The sequence below is a fragment of the Pseudonaja textilis genome, chromosome 10, assembly GCF_049901715.1.
Source record: "Pseudonaja textilis isolate UNSWEBS1 chromosome 10, rPseTex1.2, whole genome shotgun sequence".
Classification (NCBI taxonomy): domain Eukaryota; kingdom Metazoa; phylum Chordata; class Lepidosauria; order Squamata; family Elapidae; genus Pseudonaja; species Pseudonaja textilis.
The window spans coordinates 12,966,070-12,988,557 of NC_141999.1; the positions used below are offsets into that span (position 1 = coordinate 12,966,070).

Genomic DNA, 22,488 nt, shown 5'->3' on the forward strand with positions numbered 1-22,488 from the left:
AACCGAGCCTCATGTTTTCCCAGTTCCTCTGCAACGGTGAAGTAGAAACGTTCTTCTGAAGACAGGACTCCCCAGGGGACCAGGGTGCTGTGCCATTTATCTAAGCGGTGCCTGTGTGCTCATCATATGCAAACACACAGCTTGGGTAATGACTGACAAACAGCCAGCGAGTCACTTCAGAGAAAATGACAAAAACAAGACTGCCCGTAAGGCTGAGTATGCCATCCTCCAAACCACATCCATCCTGCCACCAACTCTTTTTGCAAGTCGAGCGAAGTGACTTGCATTTCAAACACTGACCAGTTTCCTGCAAGAATTGTACACGGCCAACGGCTGTGAGTCAGGGTGACCAAGTACAGAGTCCAGAATGAAAGGAAGTGGAGTCAAAGTGCAAAATGCATCTATAAAACAAGATTCACCATCTTCTAACTGTTTAGCACCTTCCTTTTCTTCTAGTGAATAAAGAGTAACTGAGCAATTGGGCATTTGCACACCAACCCAGTCAATAAGGAATAGCACATAAGCGAGTGAACCAGCTGACCCAACTCCACTGTTTTGGTACGCTTAGGAGTACAAGAACTAATCTTTCTGCTCCATCTTAAATTGACCACTACATCTGGGGTGGTGTGATGACCCGGAGTGTATCAAAAATATAACAAGAACCAAAATGTAAATAAAGGTCCTTTAATGCCTCCAACTTGGCTTCACTGTTTAATTGTTCACAGTTGAAGATTAAACTATTTTTAAAGTAACATTCCAAACGAAAGAAACACAGTTCAAATTCAAAGAGCAGATAACGAAGCAAAACCAAAACCAAACTGCACTGAATAAAGTTCCACCATAGACCAGGATAAATAATTACAAACTTCAGGAAGATAACCAGGTACAGTCTGTTGGAAGAATGCCAACCAAGATAAACCTCATCTAGGAATAAAACACGAATTTGTCTCCAGTGTTAGCACGCAGGTCCGAACTCTTTATGCAGATTTCACACCTGCAACCCATGAAAGAGGATCATTACAGATTACAGATAATCAGAGTTGGAAGGGACCTTGTAGGTCATCTAGTCCAACCCCTCCACCCAAGCGGGAGACCCTACACCATTTCTGACAAATGGCAGCCCAATCTCTTCTTGAAAGTCTCAAGTGATGGCGCTCCTACAACTTCCGAGGACAAGCTGTTCCATTGGTTGATTGTTCTCACTGTCAGAAAGTTTCTCCTTGTTTCCAGGTTAAATCTCTCCTTGTTCAATTTCCATCCATTATTCCTTGTCTGGCCTATAGGAGCTTTAGAAAATAGCTTGACCCCTTCCTCCTCCCTATGGCAGCCCCTCAAATATTGGAAGACCGCTATCATGTCTCCCCTGGTCCTTCTCTTTACTAGACTAGCCAAGCCCAGTTCCTGCAACCGTTTGTTCTATGTTTTAGCCTCCAGTCCCCTAATCATCCTGGTTGCTCTTCTCTGTACTATTTCTAGAGGCTCAACATCATTTTTATAATGTGGTGACCAAAACTGGATGCAGTACTCTCGGTGTGAATTTACTAAGGCTTTATAGAGTGGTATTAGTACTTCCCTTGATCTTGACTGTATCCCTCTGTAAATACAACTTAGGATTGCATGAGCTTTTTTGGCGGCGGCTGCACACTGCTGGCTCATATTTAGCTGGTTGTCCACTAAGACTCCAAGATCCCTCTCACAGTTACTACTATTGAGCCTGGTTTCACACAATCTATATCTGAAATGGCCCTCTCTTCCCGAATAGACCACATTTTTCCCTGATTCTCTCCTCCCTGCGTGCCCTAGGATGGAGAGGGGATGGGCCTGGGTCCTCCTCTGACTGCTCAGCCAGCCTCTGCCCTTCCCCAGCCTCCTCCCCAACCTCTGTAGCCACACTTCCACTCCCTGTTGGCTGTTCCTCCTCTCCCTCGGAGTCAGTCTCCAACAGGGCATAACAGGTGGGGAATGGTGGCCCCTTTATGACTTGTGGACTTCAACTCCCAGAATTCCTGAGCCGGCACAGGAATTCTGGGACTTGAAGTCCACAAGTCTTAAAAGGGCCACCATTCCCTAATCCTGTTCTACTTTCATGGACTAATTCCCAGAACCCCGACTGTCACATTTACTGACACCAGCATTGGGGAAATACCAGAGAAGATTTACAAGCGTCCCATCTCATCAGATTGCAACAAGCACGCCTTGACCTTCTGCACTTCTGCGGGTGTGCTCCCAAAAGCACAAATGGTAATAATTGATGCAGCCTTTGGCTTCATTGGATAAATTACTTTGATAATACTTTCCTTTTTTTTAAAGGGAAAAAAAATACATTTCCAGCTCTAGCACAGAGGCATTTGGAAGTGTCTCAGAAGCCTTAACGATTGATTATGAGGATTTCTGCTCCAGGCAAATAATATATTCATGAAGAAAGGCTCATTTATGACCCCTACCAAAAGTAACACTTTATTTAATATACTGGAGCAGAAGTTGGCAACCTTAAACACTCAAAGAACCCCAAAGGTCCTAACCGGAAGCCCCCTGTTCAATTCTGGAACTGACCAGAAGTCCAGTTCCCCCACCATAGAGTCTCTTCCTAGCACTACATCTTTTTTCCTCTGCCAGCTGGAAGCCTGGTTACCCCACCATAGAGTCTCCTCCTAGCACTGCATCTTTTTTCCTCTGCCAGCTGGAAGCCTGGTTACCCCACCATAGAGTCTCCTCCTAGCACTGCATCTTTTTTCCTCTGCCAGCCGGAAGCCTGGTTACCCCACCATAGAGTCTCCTTCCAGCGCTGCATCCTTTTTCCTCTACCTGTCCTAACTGAAAGCACTATCAATTGTGGAGCCGACTGGAAAACCCATCCCTTGCCATGGAGTCTCCTCCTGGCATGCTGTGTTTTCCCTGCCCCCCAACCGGAGGCTCCTCTCAAAATTGTGTTGCCGACCAGCGACAGGGAGCTGTAGCAGAGGGATGAAAGAGCCACATGCGGCTCCAGAGCCACAGGTTGCCAACCCCTGTACTAGACTAATGCAAGCCATCATGGAACATTCAAGGGATGAGTTTACCCTCCTTACAAGGAGGTTCCCCAAATGCAAAAAAGCGTGATGGACTCAACCCAGACAGTGCTTTTGGTTGAGATAACGGGAGAACATCTAAATGTCTAAACCTATAGGTGTACAAGGGGCACACACGAGAGAGTCTGAGATACACCATTCAGATAGAGCTTGAGCACTGAGAGAAGGTCAACTTTTCCCAAACTCTTCATGATAAGCCAGCTTTCCCTAATTTTCTTCTAATATATAGGAACTACAATTTCCACAACTCCGAATTAACATAGCCATGGGAACTGAAGTCCAGGCGTACCCAGAGGTATGCTGGAAAACAGCAGCTCCAAACTATATCCATAAACCAACATGGTTGGATGGACTCATGTAATGTGTCAAGCCACAAACAAGCTACACTAAAATTGCATGTGATTGCGCAAACACAGTGATAGGATTCAAGCTGTTTGTTGACCTGCTAAGAGTTTCCAGATTAAAGCTCCAAAGTCTCAGGGCATGAAGCTAAGGAAGATAATCTCAGTTTTGTTGTTACCTTGTTGATCTGGGGAACTTCTCAAAGGGCAATTTAAGGCACTAACCAGAAGAAAGATAGAAAAAGCAGACAGTAGTTGTGACACAAGAGAAAACCTGACCAGTTGGGTGAAAATGGCACGAAACCCACGTTTAGACCACATGGAGTTGTTTAGTCAACCAGGAATTTCAAAAACCAGAAAGAGAAACTAGAGGGAAAGTGAGAGTTATGTCTACTCTGACAGGAGGGCATCTAACCGAAAGTTCACACCTGTTGGAAGGCATCAAATGTCCATGAGATGGGAAGGGTGATCCAGGATTCCCTGCCAATTAATCCCACTGGCCAAAGCAGTCAGCAGATGTTCCACAGAGGCCCCCTGTGACAGTTGCGGAATTCATATAGAGACACTCCATCAGAAACATTCTTACAGTTAGTCCTCAACTTATGACCACAACAGGATCCAGAACTTCTGTTGCTAAATGAGACATATGTTAAGTGAGTTTTCTCCCATTTTACAACCTTGGTTGCCACAGCTGTTCAGTGAATCACTGCAGTTGTTAAGCCAGCAACCCGGCTGTTGAGTGAATCTGGCTTCCCCCATTGATTTTGCTTGTCAGAAGGTCGCAAAAGGATTCTGCAACTGTCATAAGTATGAATCAATGCGAATTTTGAACATGTTGGCCACAGGGATGCTGCAATGGTCATAAGTGAGAAAAATGCTCATAAGACAGTTTGTTCAGTGCTACTGTAACTTCGAACGGTCAGTAAATGAGCAGAGCAGAACAAAATAACAGAGTTGGAAGGAGGTTTTCTAGTCCATGCAGGAACCCTGTACCTTTTCAGACAAATGGTTGTCAAATCTCTTCTTAAAAACCTCCAGTGTTGTTCCACTGATTAATTGTTTCTAACTGTCAGGAAATTTCTCCTTAGTTTTAGGTTGCTTCTCTCCTTGATTAGTTTCCACCCGTTGCTTCTTATCCTGTCTTCAGGTGCTTTGGAGAATAGCTTGACTCCCTCTTCTTTGGGGCAGCCCCTCAAATATTGGAACATAGCTATCCTATCACCCCTGGTCCTTCTTTTCCTTAAACAGTGTAAGTCACCCACATGGAATAACTCAACACAGCAAATTACAAAATGAACTGGCTGCTCATTTAATATCTTAGGCATCAATGAATTGAAATGGGCCGACATCAGACTCAATCAGAAGATCATGCCCAAGACATGGAAAACCAAGAAGGAACTGCATTATTTCATAGTCAGGAAGGGCAAACAAGCACCGCTACTTGGATATCGTACGGTCAACAATCAAATATCAATTAAACTTCACACAGACAACCCTTTCATTATCTTGGACATTTCTCCAAGATAGTGTTCTAAACCTGATGCAGAAGAGAAAGTTATGTCAAGTTCAAGAGAAAGTTTTATGGTCAAGTTCAATGAGAAATCAATAGAACAAGCCAGGATTGTTGGTGGTTGTGGGACTGGAATGCCAAAGCTGGAATTATAAAGAACAAAACCTAGTTGTCACTATATTCTGGGAAACAGAAATGAAACAAAACAACTATCAGTTTTGTTTCCTCCAATAATATATTTGTTGCTAACACAGACTTTGAGCCATCAAAATGACACTTATTTACATGGACGTAAACAGAGCACATAGAAATAAACTATATTATTGGTCTCAGGAAACAGAAGAGCCCAGTTATAGCTGTGTGAGGGAACAGATGGATCAGATCACAAACCACTCTTGTGCAAGTTCCAAGCTCAAGTGGTAGAACAAAACAGCAGTTTCCACCATAAGATCTTGGGCCATTTTTAAGAATACCAGGGATCACTTTGAAATCCTAAACTTCATTGATAAAGAACCAAAGGACCTCTGGAACGAAATCAAAGAAGTTATTAAGGACAAATGTGAAAAGAGACTTCCAAAGACCAGAAAACTGAAGAAAACCAACTGGATGTCAGAACAGATGGAGGACATTTTCAAGTCAAGGGAAAACAAAGCAGAGTTCTTAAGAAGAACTGAAATTCTTTGATAATTTCAGAAAACTGTTAGAAGACAAGAAACAGCCCAACAACAATATCTGTACAGGCAATGAAGATGGAAATAGACACTGAACAAGAAAAAAAGAGAAAACCAAGCTAAGTAAGCAAGGTTCTTAGGAATGAATTTAACAAAGAATTTTTGAAAACAGTTAGGAAACAAGAAACAATATTATAACAATATCTGCACATTAATGCACCGACACTGAAGATCAAAACTGCCACAGAAAACAAGAGAAGTCTTAAAAAACAGCACTTTTTTTTTCCAATCCAAAAAGAGGTTCCAACCTAGGATGCTAAAAGATGCCAAACAAAAATGGAAAGAGCATATGGAAATTCCACAAAGTAAATATGTGAAAATATCTGAGATATTTTAGAAAATAATTGCTATCTTCTAAGAACCTCTATGGTTAGAAGATGAAGTTAGAGCAACACTGGTGATCACCAGACTGAAAGGCTACAGCAGGGGTCTCCAAACTTGGCAACTTCAACTTCCAGAATTCCTCAGCCAGTTTGGGGACCCCTGGGCTACAGGAACTGATGGAACACCTACAACAGGGATCTCCAAAAACTTGGCAACTTTGAGGCTTGTGGACTTCAATTCCCAGAATTCCCCAGCCAGAACTGGCTGAGGAATTCTGGGAGCTGAAGTCCACAAATCTCAAAGTTGCCAAGTTTGGAGACCTTTGATCTACAGAAATACAGCAAGCAAAGGGATTATTAAAGGCTGGAGCCAAACTTTACTGGCAAATCTGAAGAATGACCAGACTTAACAGGTTGGAAGAAAATTGTCAACATAGCAACACTAAAAGTGACTCAATACAATGTGCAAATGATCACACAATACCCTTCATTCCATGTGCTAGTAAAAGAATGCTTAGGGTAACCCAATGCCAATTAGAACCCTATTTGGAAAAGAAGATATTATGAAATAATAGAAAATACTTGTAGCTCGTTTTAGTTTTTGGCAGTGATTTGTGCTCCAAGCTTGTTTCAATTTAGTTTTTGAACATTTCGTTACCAGACTGGGTAACATTTATCAGCAGGATTTTCTTCGCCTAGTCTCCTTAGCTTATAAATGGTTGTGTGATCGGTTGTGCGTTTGGAGCTCTATTTAAAAAGCAGAAAGAATATTAGATGCTTAAACTGGTTCTGCAAAAGGCCCAGGAAGAAAATACATTGCTGATGCACACTGGGATGCCAAAGGATACCCAAAAGTGAATGGGTGCTTCACTGATCGTAGAAAGCTTTTGATTGGGTGACCGTGTTAAGCTGTGCAATTTCCTTAGAAAATGGGAATGCCGGAACATGTCACTGTCATTGCGCAAAACCTTCACACAGGACAGGAAGCCAAAATCCAGACAAAACATGGTGAAGCGGGACTGGTCCCAGGTTGGCAAAGGATGCTACAAGGTTGTATGCTCTTCTCTTATTGCTTATTTAGCATCCCATGACTATCACTAAACGTTTTATTTTATGATTGATGAATGTATTTTATGATGACTATGATCATGATTTAACATTTGTATCTTTTATGTATGATGAGAGCTTATGCAACAAAGACAAATTCCTTGTTTCCAATCATACTTGGCCAATAAAGAATTCTATTCTATTCCACCCCACCTCTATTCTATTCTATTCTATTCTATTCTATTCTATTCTATTCCACTCCATTCCATATTTTCTATTCTATTCCACTCCACCTCTATTCTATTCTATTCCACTCCACCTCTATTCTATTCCATATTTTCTATTCTATTCTATTCCATTCCACCTCTATTCTATTCTATATTTTCTATTCTATTCTATTCTATTCTATTCTATCCCACCTCTATTCTATTCCATTCCATTCCATTCCACCCCACCTCTATTCTATTCTAATTTGTTAAACCTACATGCACAATATATACTGAAGGAGGCTTGGTTGGAAGAAGACAAAGGTGGTTTTAAAACCAGAGGAAGAAGTATGAATAACCTATACTTGCTGATGATGCTACATTGATAGCTAATAATGGAAATGCTCAATTAAGGCTGAAGTCCCCATTCAGAAAAACCTGCCATCTGTTCAGGCAGCCGACGACAGCAGCTCTGCCTGGTTCACGCAACATCTTAAAAGATATGGGACCAACTGCATTTGGCTTAGCTTAGGTTCAGTCTTGGATGTACAGTATAATACCTCGGTGCTCATCATTAATTCATTCCAGGAGGCACCATAAGTACCAAAAAACGACGAGTACCCCAAATTTTCCCATATGGAATAATGTAGTCAGTAAATAAGGTAGCCAACAGCAGCAAATTCAAGTCTGTGCATCAAATACTCCCCCCCCCCCCCAAAACCAACAATGTTGATAAATAAGGCGAATAAATCACAGTAGGCTATGCTTGTATATCTGAAGTCAAAATCAAGGCAACAGCACAATTGTTTGATACAATATCTAAGTCTAGAGCGGATTAAACTACTTGCTTCCAAGGAAGTTACCTGTCCTTTACTATTCCAGGAGTCACTGCTCTGTATTGGTTTTCTCCCAAGTCAAGTCCCTTGCTGTCCTTCAGGTCAACCATTTAGGTAGAAACCCACACATTACATTCTTCTAAGATAAGAGTATTTACTCTCAAAGGAACTGAGAGAAATTGGTTGTCTTGCCAACTCTGATGGGACTCCAATCCTCTACAACCCCCAGCCAACATGGACAATAGTCAAATACAATGGAAGCTGAAATACAAAGGATCGTGTATGATCCCTTTATCCCTACTTTAAATGCTGTAAGTTTCACCATCCATTTTCTAGGATTATACATCTAGAGATCTTATGACTCTAAACCAAGGGTCTTCAAACTTGACAGCTTTAAGACTTGTGGACTTCAACTCCCAGAATCCCCCCTCCTCCAGTCATGTTAGCTCAGGAATTCTGGGAGTTGAAGTCCACAAGTCTTAAACTTGCCAAGTTTGAAGACCCTTGCTCTAAACCTCCAGTCAGCAGTATTACATCCTTGGAAATAAGTTGGAAATTCATTAGAATTGTCATCATATGTTACATGTAAGCTTTCTTAGAATCTCTGACTGGCCAATCCAGAAAAGCAGAAGGTAGTGCACCAGGATCTTGGCCTCCTCCAGCATCTGTTCTGGTCAGCTTAACACTAACAGCTTTAGCAGCACTAGGTGAACTGCATTCCATAGTTGATGTTCCTCTGATGTCCCAGTGTAGCCTCATTCCAAAATACAGTAAGAATGTCACAGTGACCTGTCTTTTATCACTTGGCAAATCCAGACTGTTCAGTTTGAAAGCAGGCAGTCCTTGCCACTTGCCCAGTTATTTTAGGGTATTAGCAATCTCCTCAATTTTTAATAAACTGGGGAGAAACCTAGTTTAGATGTTTGGCAAGCTAGAGAATTTGAACCCCCTGTCCTTCATCTTTCGTTTTCCTTTCCTTAAAGATTCCCTGCATTCTGGAACACCCTCACCATCCCATAAAACCATTTTAAGAAGCACCACCAACATCTGCTAGAGCAGAGGTCTCCAAACTTGCCAACTTTAAGACTTGTGGACTTCAACTCCTAGAATTTTGGGAGTTGAAATCCACAAGTCTTAAAGTTGGCAAATTTGAGGACCGCTGTGCTAGAGAAAAACATCATCCCTAGGTGTGACTTTCAACTCATGCATAATCCAAAAAGGCAAAAGGATTTGGAGGATGGAAGGAGAGAGAAGCTCAGTTAGAAATATCAATGGGTCCACAGGTAAAGTTTGGATCCATTTCTTCATATGTTCTCCTCCAAGCTCTGGTGGATGGCAATGTGGGCTTAATATTCTTCTTCTCCTTTGTATTTAGAAATAAACCTCCTGCTCTGGTCTTTCCGTTATATATACCAGGGGTCTTCAAACTTGACAGCTTTAGGACTTGTGGACTTCAACTCCCAGAATTCCTAAGCTAACATGACTGCAGGAGGAATTCTGGGAGTTGAAGTCCACAAGTCTTAATTTGAAGACCCTTGAGATAGATAGATAGATAGATAGATAGATAGATAGATAGATAGATAGATAGATAGATAGATAGATAGATAGATAGATTGGAAAGACCAGGGAAGGAAGCCTATAACTATATAAATATAGTTAAGGCAGAATTACAAATTTCTCCAATTTGTACAACAAAAAGGAGAAGCAAAGATCAGGGGAAGTTAAGACAGCCTTGAGAATCACATCTTGTTGAGTATTTGCACTGGACACTTCCCCATCTCTCTCTTCTCCCCCCCACCCCCCAGCATAAACCCACAAAGGACCAGTGAATAATGCACCCCCCAAACTCAAGATTTCCACAAGGTGGTCCAGACCCTGAAACTATTTTGACAAGGCACTGAACTTGCAGAAGGACCCAAGAGTGGCCTTCACCCAACGTTTTGAGCCATGCGGAGTTCACCCCAAAAGAGGGTTGTTGCTGTTTTTTTCCTTTTTTTTAACAAACTTTCCTAGCTGGGTTCCAAGCAAAACTTTGTGCCATCAAACAAGCCAGCTTAATAGATTGGGGGGTGGGGGGTGTCGGGGTCAACCTTATGGTCGACTGGGTTGAAGTACCACGCCAAGTAAAGGACTTAACTGGTGGTTTGGGAGTGTACCCCAATCGGATGGGGTCACCCCAAGACCATCACCCCAAATCAAATTAAACTACATTAGGGCTTCTACAGTGCCTTGCAGGCCCTGCTTCTGGATATAGCCAGGTAGGCATAACAAAGAGACTCCCCCAAAACTCACCCCCCTCCCCCAAGGAACAAGAATTCAGTGACAATTCTCAAACAGAGGGAGGGGGAGGAAGGAGAAGAAAAGAGAGAGAGAGAGAGAAATTACCGGCAGTTTTCCCGTGGAGGCCGATCTCATGGTTTTGATCTCAGGTCCATGCGGGGTGGCATAAAGGCAACCGCCTCGAGGTAACGGAGCGACCACCGCCGCCTGGGGGTACACCTGAGCGAAATAGGCTGCGGGGAGAGCCCGCACCGCAGGGCCGGCTGCCAGCTCGGCCACCACCAACTCGGCCGAGCCGCCGACAGCCATGCTTTTCTTTTGTGACTGGGGGGGGACGAGGGAAGGCGCCCCTCGGGCCGGGGCGGAAGGAGGCCCAGCTTTGGGGATTCTCAGCATGGCCTTCCTCCGAGAGAGGCCAGGCGGCACCGGGAAGGGCTCGGGACTTCCAGCCAACGCGTGTCGGGACCGACCTGGCAAGGTACAATAGGGGGAAAGTCCTCCTTAGCCATTTAAAACTGCCATCGGTGGTGGTGGTAGTGGGGGGGAATTAGCCAGGATCGGCCCTTAGGGTACTTTGCAAAGCGGGGAGCGGAAAGAAAGGAGGGGGGAAGGGAGGAGAGGGGAAAAAAAAGTCCAAAGGAAAACCGAAGCGAGGTTGCAGCGTTCACACGGTCCGGGTCTCTTCATCCACGCGGGTCTCTCTTTTTTTCTTGGAAGAGTCAGCCATGGGGATGGGTGGGTGGGGGGTCACTGGTTCTTTCCTCGGCCCTCCCCACGCCTCTTCTCGAACCAGGCCTGTTGGCTTGCGGGTCCCCCCCAAATCCAAAGCCCCCCGAGATCCGCGCCGGCCTTTTTCAGAGGGGACTTTCCCGGGAGTTGGGCTGCAAAAATTGCAAGCTCGGCCAGCGGGCTCATGCCCGAGCGATGCCCCGCCTCGCTTGCAAATAAAAATAAAAAGCTTTTTGTGGCCGGGGGAGAGAAAACGCAGGGTCGGATTGGGGGGGTTGTAAAAACAAAAACAAAAAATCCTCCGGGAAGCGTTTGGGTTGCAAAATTGCCCGGGAGACCCGGGGGGTTGGAGGGGTGGGCGACGGGGAAAAAAGGTTTCCCTCCGATCTCCGCTCCTACGGTCTTATATCAGCTGGCGGGGCTGCGAGGCTTTTGGAAGCACCCCAAACCGGGCAGGGATCCGAGCAAGCAGCCCGGGCCCCGAACCCGAGCGGGTGGGGGGGGAGGTTCCTGCTAGCCCCCTTTCATGGACTCCTTCCGACCCGTAAGGCTCCTTAGGACTCCCGGCTGGGCTGAGGTTTCCCGGCCGCTGCCAAAGCTGCCGGGGCCAAGGATGGATCTGGATTGGGACAAGAAAAGGACCCGATGGCTGCCCAGCCCTTTCTCTTTCCGTTCCTCCTTCACTCGCTCTCCTCTTTTTTTTTTTTTTTTTTTTAAGCGCCAAACTACGTGCCGCGAAATTCGGATCTCCCGCGGAAAAGGCCGCGCTCCCATTGGCCGGCGGCAACCCCGGCGCGTCCCCGCCCACCGGATTTGATACATTTTGTACCGCGAGGAGGAAGAGCGGAGGTGCGGCTCTTAAAGGGGAAGCGCGGCGTGGCCCCGGCGCCGCACGAGGCGTCAATGGGACTCCGCCTTCCTTGCCCCCCGCCCGTCAGGGGGGCGTGGGCGGAGCCAGGCCAATAACTGACCCTGAGATGGCCCTTCTCGCACGCCTTTCGGCTCGCTCACTTTTTTTAAAGCAACAAGCCGGAGAAGCCTCCGGGCGGTGATCAGGCCGGGACCGGAGATGGCGTTGGGTTGGCAGCGGGCGGCTCCGGCCTGCGGGAATCCACGTCCTGCCTCTGCCGCTTCTTGGAAGCGGGGCTAGCTGAACCTGCAGCCGCCTTGTGGTCTTGGAACAAAGGAGGGGCCGGAGTGGGAAATTCTGGACTGCATTCGCAGGGCTCGCTAAAAGGCCGAAATCTAACTTGCTGTAAACGAACAAACAAAAAGGCTGTAGTGCTAGAGCCCATTGTAACTACATAGCCAAAAAGGCATTAAGAGTTGTTAACCTAATCTTACATAGCTTTTTCTCTGGTAATATTACACTACTAACTAGAGCATGCAAAACATTTGCTAGACCAATACTTGAATACAGCTCATCAGTCTGGAACCCACATTACTATCTGATATTAACACAGTTGAGAAAGTCCAGAAATATTTCACAAGAAGAGTTCTCCACTCCTCTACTCGTTGCAGAATACCTAATGCCACCAGACTTGAAATTTTAGACCTAGAAAACCTAGAACTACGCCGCCTTCAGTCTGATCTAAGTATAGTATATAAAATCATACACTGCAATGACTTACCTGTCAATGAATACTTCAGCTTCAGTCATAACAATACAAGAGCACACAATAGATACAAACTCAAGGTTAACTACACCAAACTTGATTGCAGGAAATACGACTTTAGCAACAAAGTGGTCAATGTCTCGAATACTCCACCTGATTCTGGGGTTTCTTCTCCAAACCCCAAAAACTTTAACCTTAGACTGTCTACTATTGACCTCACCCCTTTCCTAAGAGGTCTGTAGGGGCGTGCATAAGCGCACCAACGTGCCTACCATCCCTGTCCTATTATTTCTTTTATTTTTTTCATTTTTCTTATATGTACCCATGTATTCATAGCTATGTTTTTACTTATACCTATTATCTTGTAAGCAATTGACAAAAACAAATAAATAAATAAAATAGAGATTCTCATCCAGGTCAAGGGTCTCCAACCTTGGCCACTTTAAGCCTGGCGGACTTCAACTCCCAGAATTCCCCAGCCAGCTCAGGGAGTTGAAGTCCGCCAGGCTTAAAGTGGCCAAAGTTGGAAGACCCTGATCCAGGTGATGGCTGTCACAAAGATGCTTTTTTTTTTTCCCCCAAGAGGAAACTGGACTTTCTGTTGCTTTTTTTCTTGGAAGATGTTTCGCTTCTCATCCAAGAAGCTTCTTCAGCTCTGACTTGATCCAGTTGCCTCCTGAAAGGGGGGGGGGGGGGGGGCCCCCCCGCCCCCCGGGGCGGGGTAGAAAGCGGCTGGTGTTCCACCGGGGGGGGGGGGGTGGGGTGGGCTCCCCCCCCCCCCAAACCTCTCCCCACAGAGTTGTTGGGAAAATAGGAGGAGGAAGTTATATTTGCCTCCTTGGTTTATTTTTTTAAATAAGAAAAGGCAGGATATAAATACATTTTATATCATGGGAGAAAAAGCAATTCTCTCCCTAGAGCAAGGAAGCAATTTTCCCTTTTAAACTTCATCCGGCAGACCCATATTTGGAAAAGTGCATTGGTGCCATTGAAAGCAAAACTAGGTGCCCGCTTTTAGAAGCAGATCTACATGGGACACACATAAAAAAATAGGCCTGGCTGCCATCTTGACTTTTATTAGCCAAGCTGCGGGTGTTTGTGTGTATGTGTGCAGGTGTTGCTTTGCAAAGCCTTTCAAAAGGATTGCTTTCCAACTTAACCACAAGCAGAAATCCTCCAGGAATTGGCCAATTTTGATAACTCTCCCTCTGGTCCCTAAAGATGGTGGAAGAGCAGGCTGGGAATTCTGAGTATTGTAGTCCACATATCTTCAAAGTTGCAAAGTTTGAGAAACAGTGATGTTGTAGATAACCTGGCAAACATCGCAGCCTAAAATGGCATTGCTGCCCTCTGCTGGTTATATATAGATTAGTATATAGAACAGTATTGTCCCAAAGGTGTTTTTTTTTTTTTTTTACCCAAATGGCAACTAGACTTTCTGGTTTTCTTTTGGAGACATTTGACTTCTCATCCAAGAAGCTTCTTCAGCTCTGACTGGCCTTAAAGACTCACTAAAAGAATGCAAATGACCAGGAATCAGCAAGGAGTATAAATCTTTCCATTCCCTATCATCCAGTCAAAGCTGAAGAAGCTTCTTGGATGAGAAATGAAATATCTTCAAAGAAAATCAAAAAGTCCAGTTGCCTCTTGAAAAAGCACCTTTGGGACAGCCATGACCTGGATGACTGAGAATCGCCATAGACATAGCACAGTATTGTTTGCATCAAAAGCAGCAGTCTACTGTCTGTCTGTCTCTCTCTCTCTCTCTCTCTCCTCTCAAGACAGAAAAGGGTATATTTATATTATTACCACTATCTCCATTAGCTCTCAGTTGTACCCACACAAATTTAATTGTAGCAAGCTAGACTGTAACCATTTTTAAGTACAGTTTCATGGATAAGTCACAATTGAGCATGTTTCCATCCACCCCAAGGCAAAGCCAAACAAAATACTATGTGGCTTTGTAAAGAGCACCAGGTCTGGGCTAAGAGATCCAGGGCTGCACCCAAGGAGATTAGTGCTTTGTCCTGAGACTGGAAAGACCTAGTTCAACGCATGTGTTAACCGAGCTAAAGTGCTGGGTTGAACCCAAAGGAGTGTAATCTAAGATCCTCATCACACATGGCCTCCACAGAACTTGGGCATAGCTTCCCATGTCTGCCAAAAGCTGTCACCAAATTGCCATTTTAAAGTGAGAGAAAGAGAAAATCATTAAAAGCTTAATTGAGGAAAAATTGTGTTTTCTGGAAGAGTGATTCTCAACCTTGACCCCTTGAAGATAGGTTGACTTCAAATCCCAGAATTCCCCAGCACCAATCCTACTGCAGCATTAGCCAGATTTGACTCCTCTCCCTGGTCCCCAAAAATGATGCAAGAGCTGGATGGGGAATTCTGGGAGCTGAAGTCCACCAATCTTAAAAGTTGCCAATGTTGAGAAACACTGATCTGGAATCATAATTACAAGTAAATGGAACTGTAGCCACTTTTACTTTTGTCCTGTTCTCCCTCCCTCTTTTTTGGAATGTGATATCTGGCACACCACATAAAAGCCAAATACAGTTTTCAATCCCTGAAAATTATAATTTGGCCAATGAAATGTTTCAGATATGGAATCCCATAATTCATGTACATACAGATTTCCAGTGCACTTACTATTTATTGGTCTTCCATGATCTCTCTCAAAAGAGTTCAGCCCATCACCACTTTCCTGCTTTCCCCATTTTTTTCAGTACCAGGTTGAATATTGTCTTTGATGCCTTTGAGTATTATTTATTGGTTTTTTTAAAAAAATTGATAATTTACAAACATCTACTTGGGTTTATCCTTTGTTTTTAGAATGTTGCTGCTACTGTCCTTATTAGATATTAGATTAGATTAGACGTTCCATTATTTCAATTTGTTTAATTCTGTTTTTATAATAAATGAATCTTTAGCTGTTAAGGCCAAATGCAAGTTAGTTCAGATAAATCAGAGTAAAGCAATTAAATGAAACTGAAATAATACAATAAACTGAGGTCTTCCTTAAAGATGTATCTCTTCGCCAGTTTTTCCAGGACACTCTAGGTGATAAGAAATAAATTATATTAGTCAAGAAGCTTATATAATCTTAAACAGATCTACAGACTAATACATTTAATCTAATTTCATTCAATGAAATAATCTAAATGACCTCACTTCTAAATAGCTACAAAAATATATTTTCTACTATCAAGTTGCCATGATTTGAGTTCTCCAGGAAAGCTCCAGCTAAATTGGGATAGCCATTTTTGAGTAATCCTGTTTTAAAGTCATTCAAGCTTGTTTTGCTAGGTCTGGATGCCACCTAATTAAAGAAGAGTGAAATTTTCAATTGAGATAAGTGAAACAATTACTATCAACCTGCCTTCCGTGGAGGACCTGTATATTGCATGAGTCAAAAAGAGGACTGTGAAAATATTTACAGACCCCTCACATCCTGGACATAAACTGTTTCAACTCCTTCCCTCAAAACGACGCTATAGAGCACTGCACACCAGAACAACTAGACACAAGGACAGTTTTCCCCTGAACGCCATTCACTCTGCTAAACAAATAACTCCCTCAACACTGTCCAACTATTTACAAAGTCTGCACTAATATTACTATTAATCTTCTCATCGTGACTTCAAACCGTCACTGAACAAACTTGTAAATTAAGAACTACCTGTATTTATTTATTTATTTCTATCCCACCTTTAAAAATTTTTTAGAAATAATTCAAGGCTGTGAACAACACTTAATACACTTTCCGCTCCTTTTTTTTTCCCGCACAACAACCTTGTGAGGTGGGTTGAGCTGAGAGAAAGTTGACTGGCCCGAAGTCACCCAGACAGTTTCATGCCTAAGGTGGGACTAGAACTCACTGTCTCCTGATTCCTAGCCTGGTACCTTAATCACTATGCCCAACTGCTAATCCATGGTTTGTTGGGTAAGCTCATCCACAAATAATACTAAGCCAAAACTGGATCATTTAAAATCTCAGGAGTTGATAGGGCTGCATATGAAAGTTGGCTTCTGGGAGGGTTTTTTTTTTTAAAGTGTTTCTATCCTGGCCCCAACACATTTTAAAAATCAGCAGGGCTCACCTGGTTATGAATAAACCAAGAATAATTACAATGAGCATCTACAGGAGGGGTATCAAACCGGTGGCCCATGGGACAGATGTGTCACATGCAGGCCACGCCCGCCCCAGCTCCGTGAATGGGAAAAGCATCATGAAACGGCAACATGACGTGGTGAGTTTGACACCTGTGGCCTAGAGCAGGGGTGTCTTGCCCCTGTTGGAATCTGATTCCGAGGGGGAGATTGAGCAGTTGACAAGGAGTGGGAGTGTGGCTCTGGTGGCTGTGGAGGAAACTGGGGAAGGGCACAGGCCGGCTGGGCATTCAGAGGAAGACCCAGCCCCAGCCCCCTCTTCATCCTAGGGCACGCAGGGAGGAACAGATAAGGGAGCAACATGAGTTAGGTGGGTTACGGGGGAGAAAAGGGTCCTGATTCCCTTAATTAGTGGCAGCTGGAAAAACAGGATTTAAAAAGAGTGTTTGCGCACAGCACCTTGCTGAAAGCAAAAAGTGCATTATCTTTGTTTGTCAAGTCTTATCTGGGTTCTGGCATCCTCCTAACTGTGTGTGTTTCATTATCTTTTGAAGTCTGCAGTTCCTTATCCTGCCCTGTCTCGTTAATTGCTGCAGCTGTGGTTTGTGTTGGTTTTTATTCATAATTTATATGTACTTTGGGTTCGGACTGAATTTCTTCCCTTTAAAAACTTGGGAGAGTTTTCTTTTCTCCAGCTGATGATAACTGGACATTGGGGGCCAAGTTGGAGGTATTAAAGGGGCTTTACCTATTTTTGTGACTTTGTTGCTTTTGTGTCACACTCCGGGTCATCACAAGGGGTGTCAAGCTCAAGGCCCAGGGGCCGGATCTGGCCCACGAGATGCTTAGATCTGGCCCAAAGGGCCACCCTGGAAACAGCAAAGGACCGGCCCACATTGCCTCTGCCAGTGAAAACAGAGCTCAAGAGGGCCATGGGCAGCCCTCCCAAGCTCCATTTTTGGTAACAGAGGGTTGCAAGAGGTTGTTGCAGCTGAAAATGCAGCTCACAAGGTCTGCAGAAGGCCCTCTCTAGCTCCATTTTTGCTGGCAGAGGGTTGCAGGAGGCCGTTGCAGCCAAAAATGGAGGTTGCAAGGGCCACAGGCAGCACTCCCAAGCTCCAATTTCACTGGCAGAGGGTTGCAGGAGGCTGTTGCAGCTGAAAACGGAGTGCGGGAGCCCGTTTTCGCTGGGAGAGCGCTCGTGCCATCACTGGCAACCCCCCTGACACAAGTGATATCGAGCTGGCCACGCCCACCCCCCGTCCTCCCACCCCCTGAGCTCAACCACAACCCTGATGTGTCCCTCAACGAAATGGAGTTTGACACCCCTGGTTTAGAGCAAATGGTCTCTGAGCCTTGAAAATGTTGCTGTACTACAATTCCCAGCACCTCTCATTGCCAGTCCTGCAGGGATGTAAATGCTGATTTCTCCAGCTGTGTTTTAAAGCTTTACCTGGGTCGCTCAGTGCTTCTGGTCTGGATTGCTTGCTAGCTGTGTGTGTTGGGGGGGGGGGGAGAGAAAAAAAATGGAAAAGGTCAATCATTTGGCCGCGCTGATTTTGAATGAAATTACATTTTATATAAACATCCGGAGACTTACTGATTCTTCTGGTACTGACTCTTGTCTTCACTACTTCCAGCCTGGAGTGGGGTGGGGGTGGGGGAATCGGAAAATAGAACATAAGTAGGAAATAGGATTTTAGGTGATACCAACCGTCCTTGCAGTACCCTTCTAACATCTTACCGTGCTGTCTGGATCCTTCTGGATTTGATCTGAAGAATCTCGAGAGGGAGGGGGCTAGAGAGTGGAGAAAGAGCAGAAATGGACGGCCAATTCTGACTTTGAATAAAACCCGTCTATTTCCTACGGAGAGCCAGTTTGCTATAGTGGTTGAGACATCAGGCTAGAAACTGGGGGGGCTGTGAGTTCTAGTCCTGCTTTAGGCACACAGCCAGCTGGTGACCTTGGACCCAGGGCTGAGCTTCAAAAATTTTAGCAAAGGGTTCTCTACCCAGTTGCTGGATAGACAGGGGCGTGGTGGGCATGGCCTAGTCAGCCTGCTGTACCACGGATCGGCTGGGGCGTTTTTGCCCTCCCCTGGTTCCGGAGACTTTCCTCATGCCTCCAAGAGGGCAAAAATGGCCTCCCCAGGCTCCGGAGGCTCTCTGGAAGCTGGAAACAGGCCCATTTCCGGTCTTCCTGAACTTCCGGGAGGCCCTTTTTCGCCTCCCTGAGCCTCTGCACATGCCCTGCACTTACTGGGCCATGTGGGGACTCCTGGGAGGGGTGAGGTGGGGTGGGCGGGGCCAGCCAGGAGTGGGATTTGGGGGTTCTTCGAACTGCACAGAATCTTAGCTGGGGTTGTCCCGAACCCCTGCAGCCCACCCCTGGATGCAATGCACCAATGGTTCTCAACCTGTGGTCTGCAGATTCCTGGGGGGGTCTGTGATGTCATCACAGGGTCCACAAAGGCTTGAAGAAATGTTATGATTTAAATCTTAAATCTTGGGGGCTCCATGGCCACAAAAGGTATTTAAAAGGGGTCCATGGTGGTGAAGAAAAGAACCCTTGCTTTAAGCAGCACATTGGCCAAATCCGGGCCTAGAGACTCACCGCGCCAGAATCCGTAGACTCTTCAACCTAAAGAAGAACAGACAAAGAAGAAAATACAAATCAGGTGATGGTTCTGACCTGGAGGACAATCTAGATCAGGGGCTGTCCAGCCTTGGGGACTTAAAGACTTGTGGACTTCAATTCCCAGAATTCCCCTAGATTGCTAATGACCGGATGTCTGGAAAGAAATACGATCCTTCTATTCCCCTCACGCATCCTGTCAGTATCCTTCCAGTTCCCCCACCCCCACCATCCAATTATAACTGATGAAGCTTTTTGCATTGGAAAAGAAACGTCTTCCTCTTCTTTCTTGATTAAAAAGCAGTCTAGTCGCCTTTAGTTGTCTCAAAGCACCTTTGAGACAATTATGACCTGGGTTATTGAGAATATCCATAGACAATTGGAAGACGTCTGAAAGAAGCATGGGCAACTTGTAGCCTACACACAGGGGTGGGATTCAACCGGTGTAATAACCGGTTTGGTGAGTGTGCACAGCGTTTGCAAATCATCTTCTTCTGCAAGCCCTGTGTTTAATGCAGGGCGCGCGCAGCAATCAGCTGTGCCGTGTAAAACAGCCAAGGTTGGAAAAGCAGGAAATAAAGGACAGCCTAGAACCCAGGCAGGTGGGTGGGACAAACAGAAGAACAGAGGATCGTCAGAAAACCTGTTTCCTCTCAGCTGATCTTCAGAGCTACCGGGTCAGCAGAACCAGGCCGAACCGGTACAATCCCTTCTCTGCTACCTGTGATTTTTAAATCCACCCACCTCCCAGTACCTTCAAAACAACATAGAGACCAGAGGTGGTATTCAGCAGGTTCTGACCAGTTCTGGAGAACCAGTAGCAGACATTTTGAGTAGTTTGGAGAACTGGCAAATACCGCCTCTGACTGGCCCCGCCCCCATCTATTCTCCGCCTACCGAGTCCCAACTGATTGGCTGGGTCTTCTTTGGTTGCCCTGCACAGGAGAACAGAGCTGGAAAGAAGGTTAGTGGGGTGGGGAGGGAATAGAGATTTTGCAGTAACCTTCCCCCATGAGTGGGGAAGGAATGGAGATTTTACAGTATCCTTCCCTTGCCACGCCCACCAAGCCATGCCCACCAAGCCACGCCCACAGAACCGGTAGTGAAATAATTTGAATCCCACTTCTGATAGAGACTACAGTACAGAAATTTAATGACTCAGTTTTAAACATGAATATGGATGCATTATTTTAGGGATTACTTGTAAAATGGCAAAAATCACCCACAAAGCCCTGCTTCCATACAGCCAAAAGGTGGCCCCCTTCCTCCTATTGTCAGAGGATGTAAAAGCGGTGGTGGCGCAGTGGTTAGAATGCAGTATTGCAGGCTAATTCTGCCGACTGCCAGAGGTTCAATCCTGACCGGCTCAAAGTTGACTCAGCCTTCCATCCTCCCGAGGTGGGTAAAATGAGAACACAGATTGCTGGGGGAAATAGGGTGACTCTGTAAACCACTTAGAGAAGGGGTGTCAAACTCAATTTCAGTGAAGGGTGCATCAGAGCTATGATTGACCTCGGGCCAGCCAGATGTGGCTGACTGGGTGGGTGTGGCCAACTGAGAGGGGATGGTGAACTGGGTGGGCGTGGCCAGCTTGATGCTACTCCCCAGACTGCTGGCATGTTTCCTCTTTGCACTGGGTAAAACAGGGCCAAAGCTACGCTGGCCCAATCTTTCCGCTTCGCATTGAGTAGACCAGGATGGCCCCGCTTAGGAAAAAAAAATGAGTCCCCCTTTTTTTTAAAAAAACAAAACAAACTCTCCTCATTCCCCTCATACAATCTTACCAAGTTTGGCTGCAGTGAGGTATCTCGGTGAGTAATTCCTGCAGGCTAGCAGAGAGAAAGACAGGGGAAAATAGTCAGTAGGGAAACTAAGTTGTCGAAGAACACCTGTTGCACTCCAATTGTGTTATGGTATCCCTTTGTCAACACTTTTCACCACCTCAGGTGTAGAAGAGAGAATTGCGATTATGACCCAAAATTGGAGATGAGTCCTTGGTTCTCTCTGAGTTTGGTTGTTGCAAATGTTTCTATTACTTTTGCAGGTGTTTTATTACCAAACTAAATAGCATCATCAGTGCATCTGTTGTTATCTCCTCCTCTTTTGGAATATCGAGCTTAGTATTCCCGAGTATTCTGCCATCTTTTTTTGGCATTGTTTGGTTGTTTGCCAGCTTAGGTATCAACTAAAAACACCATTCAACAGTACATCCAATTTCAAATCCCTGCTTCAAACACACAGAAGAGGAGCCAAACAGCATTAAGAGATTTGCAGAGAATATATTGTAATATAAGATTGAAATATAAGATCCGTATAGTCTAAGCCCAGTAATAAATATACGTCTGTGAGAATGGGACCCTATGGAAAGCTGAGCACCAAAACATTGTTGCTTTCGAACTGTGACATTAGAGAAGACTCCCTTGGACTGCAAGGAGATCCAATCAGTCAATCCTGAAGGAAATCAACCATGACTGTTCTTTGGAAGGACAGATATGGAAGGTCAAGTAGTTTGGCCACCAAATGAGACAAGAGGACTCGCTGGTGCTGGGAAAGATTGAAGGCGAAAAGGAGGAGGGGACGGCAGAGGATGAGATGGTTAAGATAGCATCACTGATGCCATGAACATGGATTTGAGCAGACTCCAGCAGAGAGTAAAGGACAAGGAGCCCTGGGGTGCCATATATGGTCCATGAGGTCAGGAAGAATTGGACACAACTTAGTGATTGAACAATAAAGATTGTATATGTGTGTGTGGATATGTACCTATTGATCAAGGCCGATCTAGAGATCGTGAAGGCAGACCCGGCATACGTGGTAGACAGAGAGGTGTGGAAGCAGTACTTAAGGACATTAGCGGACCTCGCCCGAGCGCGAGACAAACGCTGAAGAAAAAGAAGAAGAAGAAGAAGATGGACATGGACACGCATAGGTATATTGGTGTTATCTCCTTACCAAAGTTATCCGACGAGTCTGAAATCTTTCTGGTTGGTTTCCTGGAACCTACAAAACAAAACAAAAAGTATCAAACATCGCAGTAGAACCGTAGGTAGTCC

General features: G+C 45.0%; 2 protein-coding genes and 1 long non-coding RNA gene across 3 annotated transcripts in view; all 3 read right to left on the reverse strand.

The window, feature by feature from the left end:
* Positions 1 to 11,793, reverse strand: part of E2F2 (E2F transcription factor 2) — a 44,309-nt gene extending 32,516 nt beyond the window's left edge. Inside the window, exon 1 of the mRNA XM_026702836.2 lies at positions 10,448 to 11,793. Within this exon, the coding sequence (XP_026558621.1) occupies positions 10,448 to 10,738 (291 nt within the window). The 5' untranslated portion in view covers positions 10,739 to 11,793. The remainder of the gene's footprint in view (positions 1 to 10,447) is intronic.
* Positions 1 to 22,488, reverse strand: part of LOC148124907 (uncharacterized) — a 126,648-nt gene that overhangs the window by 32,613 nt on the left and 71,547 nt on the right. The window lies entirely within an intron of this gene.
* Positions 12,124 to 22,488, reverse strand: part of CATSPER4 (cation channel sperm associated 4) — a 33,313-nt gene continuing 22,948 nt past the window's right edge. Inside the window, exons 13-16 of the mRNA XM_087939413.1 lie at positions 21,220 to 21,264; positions 19,415 to 19,441; positions 18,545 to 18,598; positions 12,124 to 12,324 (exon numbers count right to left, since the gene is read on the reverse strand). Of these exons, the coding sequence (XP_087795539.1) occupies positions 12,124 to 12,324; positions 18,545 to 18,598; positions 19,415 to 19,441; positions 21,220 to 21,264 (327 nt within the window). The remainder of the gene's footprint in view (positions 12,325 to 18,544; positions 18,599 to 19,414; positions 19,442 to 21,219; positions 21,265 to 22,488) is intronic.